Source organism: Sciurus carolinensis, chromosome 11 (assembly GCF_902686445.1).
Source record: "Sciurus carolinensis chromosome 11, mSciCar1.2, whole genome shotgun sequence".
Lineage (NCBI taxonomy): Eukaryota > Metazoa > Chordata > Mammalia > Rodentia > Sciuridae > Sciurus > Sciurus carolinensis.
In genome coordinates, this window is record NC_062223.1 from 27340963 (window position 1) to 27344139 (window position 3177).

The window sequence follows — 3177 nt, forward strand, 5'->3', positions numbered from 1 at the left end:
ATGTGTCAGCACACTCTCTGCTTTCCAATGGTAAATCTTTGAATTATCGGACCTTTGAATCATCAGATCTGTCATATCAGAGTTCAGAGTATGGTCTGGAAAGTCGGTCATATTTTGATTGCCAGTTTATTAATATGTCTCTTTTATTAACCTCCTTCTACTTTCTCCTTCTATTTATTTCTCACCTATAAATGGGAATAATCTCAGGGCTCACCTCCTTGGAGTATTGTATATTGCTGCTTAATACCAATATATTTTGTCATTTCATTTTCTATGAGGAGAAAAGTCTATGAATCCATACACTGAATGACTAGTAAAACTAAGTTCCAGTTTGGTAAAATTTTCCACATATGCAGAATAGTCCTAATTTAGACATTCTTCTTTTCTTGGAGTCACTTTTGCTCCCCACAACATGTAATCTGTGAATTAAAGTGGGTAATGTTTTGCTTTATCCTGTAAATATTTTTTAAATCTGTGATGTCCTTTGGACACTTGCCTCAGCTAAATCAATGTTGAGCACTGGAACATCTATTTCTCACCTGAAATATTTTTCCACCTACATAATTTTATAATGGCATTTTTCATCTGAGCATTTCTCAAGGTATAGATTAAAGGATTTAACAAGGGAGTTATGATAGTGTAGAATACAGCAACTGCTTTATCAATGGGTAAAGTAGATGCAGGTCTCATGTACACAAATATGCAGGGCACAAAGAAGAGGACAACCACTGTAATGTGGGAGACACAGGTGGACAGGGCTTTGCGCCTGCCCTCTAGGCTGTGGGTCCTCAGGGAGCGCAGGATGACCACATAGGAGACCAACAGGAGGAGGAAGTTTAACAGGCAGATGAACCCACTGTTGGCAGCAACAAAGAGCCCAAGAGTGTGAGTGTCAGTGCAGGCCAGATTGAGCAAAGGGTTCAGATCACACATAAAGTGATCTATGACATTAGGGCCACAGAAGGGTAGTCGAAAGATGAAGAGGATCTGGATGGTTGCATGGAGAAAGCCTCCCACCCACACTATTCCTACTAAGAGGCCACATACCCTTCGGTTCATGATGGTTGTATAGTGCAAGGGCTTGCAGATGGCCACGTAGCGGTCATAAGCCATCACTGTAAGCAGGATGCCCTCTGCACCTCCAAAGAAATGTTCCCCAAAGATTTGAGTCATACATTCATTGAATAGGATGGTCTTCTTTTCATGGAGTGAATCTATGGCCAGTTTAGGGGTATTGACAGAAGAATAACAGGCATCAATAAAGGAGAGATAGGCCAAGAAAAAGTACATAGGAGACCCCAGTAATGGGCTGGCAGTTATGGTGATCACAATGAGCACATTTCCTACCACAGAGATGATGTAGATGAGCAAAAACACAGCAAATATGACATTCTGCATCTTTGGGTTCTCTGTAAGTCCCAATAGAACAAACTCTGTCACATTGTTCCTAGTCTCCATTTACTTCATGTGAAAATGAATTACATTATCTGGGGAAAAGAAAGTCATTAAAGCAATCGTAAATTTACTACACTTTATCCTTCTGATAAACAATAAATGCTTGTGTTCTACTGAGTTGTGAATTCCTATAAAGGTTTTCTTGAGATGGAAATGAATGTTGATCATGGCATTAACACAATGATAGTTATAATAACAGCATATGAATCACATACCATTAATAGTTAAAATGATAATACAAAATAAATTCATTTAATGGCAGAGTATTTTAAATTTTTTTTCAGACATTTGCTGATTTAATGCTTACTATAAATTCAAATAATTATACTATCATGTTATGCTTAACTTCACTATTAGAAAATAGAAGCACAGAGAAGTTAAGTAACACTTCTAAGATCAAGCAGCTCATGAAAGTCATAGCTGAGATTAGGTCAGATAATTCTTAATTTTTCCCCCATATTCAGAACCCACATCCTATACTGTTGTGTTATAATAAACAATTTTGAATTAGTAATCACCACTTGATATGATCATTATAATTATAACTACTTTACCACTACCTCAGTGGAATATTTTGATGGAGCAATTTCATTAACAGTTGCACTGATACATACATAGGTAATGACATCTTTGGACTCCCAGATATTAGGAACAGTGTAGTTTCACGTTCATTAAAGTCTCCTTTATCTTGGTCCCTCCCTCAGTTCCACCTCTTCCTTCTTCAAATCCCTCCAAAGCATGGGACACTGACTCTTTAACAAAATATTTAAAATAACAATGGTAGTTGAGTATATTAAATTTAGAATCAGAAGCATATTGGGTTAGAATAGTGGTGCTTTTCCATTCTGCTTCTTTTACCTGTGGTTCATTTCCTGGCACCTCACATCCTTGTTTCCTCATTTATAAAGTGAGAATAATAGTATCACATTATGGTTTGTTCTGAAAATCCATCAAAAGAACATACATGTGAACATTCACCACAGAGCTTCAGATACACATAGGACTTTATTTTTATAAGTAGGTTTATACCTAGGAGATAAGAAGAATCAATGGTACAGCAATAAACAGAAATATTCAACCATGGACTAAGTTCAGGGAGAATCATTTCCAATATTGCTCTCACAGAAGCCACAGAGACTAATGTCATCCACAGGAGGAAGGGTTCTACATGTTTGTATTTGGACTGAACAGTTATTCCATGCCATTTAATATTCACATTTATAACTTTTCTGGGTAAAAAGTATATTTGAATTTTAAAACCCTTATGATTAGTCTTCTTTTTGCTTAATAACCAAATTTAATAGGATCCACTTATATTGATTCAACAAATATTTATTGAGAAACTTTCATGTACCAGGTCCTACTGGGAAAAAAAAAAAATTTTACTACTAAAGAGCTTATATTTCAAAAAGTGTGAATTTCTAAGCAGTTACACCTAAAGAATTGATACCAAATATTGTATTATCTCTATAATTTTTGATACATATTTTTTCATAGAAATGCACTACCTTATTAACTATAATTTAAAATTTTCCCTAGCTAGCACCTCTTATACAGTCAAAACTTGTTTAAGTATATTATTTTTGTCTTTCATTCTAGAACTCTCTGCTATATTGTGATTTCAACATATATTTGCCCAGACCTATTTTTCTGTTGTCATAAATAATTGCTAAAATTTTTAATTCATTTTAAATTTGCTTGTTTTCCTAAAATTGAAAGCAT

General features: G+C 35.1%; 1 protein-coding gene across 1 annotated transcript; it reads right to left on the reverse strand.

Annotated features, from left to right (window-relative positions):
- Positions 1 to 528: 528 nt before the first annotated feature.
- Positions 529 to 1458, reverse strand: LOC124960155 (olfactory receptor 4C46-like). Its single transcript, XM_047518726.1, has one exon. It carries the CDS (start codon positions 1456 to 1458, stop codon positions 529 to 531), a length of 930 nt encoding a protein of 309 aa, XP_047374682.1.
- Between the last annotated feature and the right edge of the window lie 1719 nt (positions 1459 to 3177).

What these genes read in the sequence shown, in the direction of transcription:
- LOC124960155 (XM_047518726.1), bottom strand. Translation starts at nt 1,458, where the DNA reads ATGGAGACTAGGAACAATGTGACAGAGTTTGTTCTATTGGGACTTACA.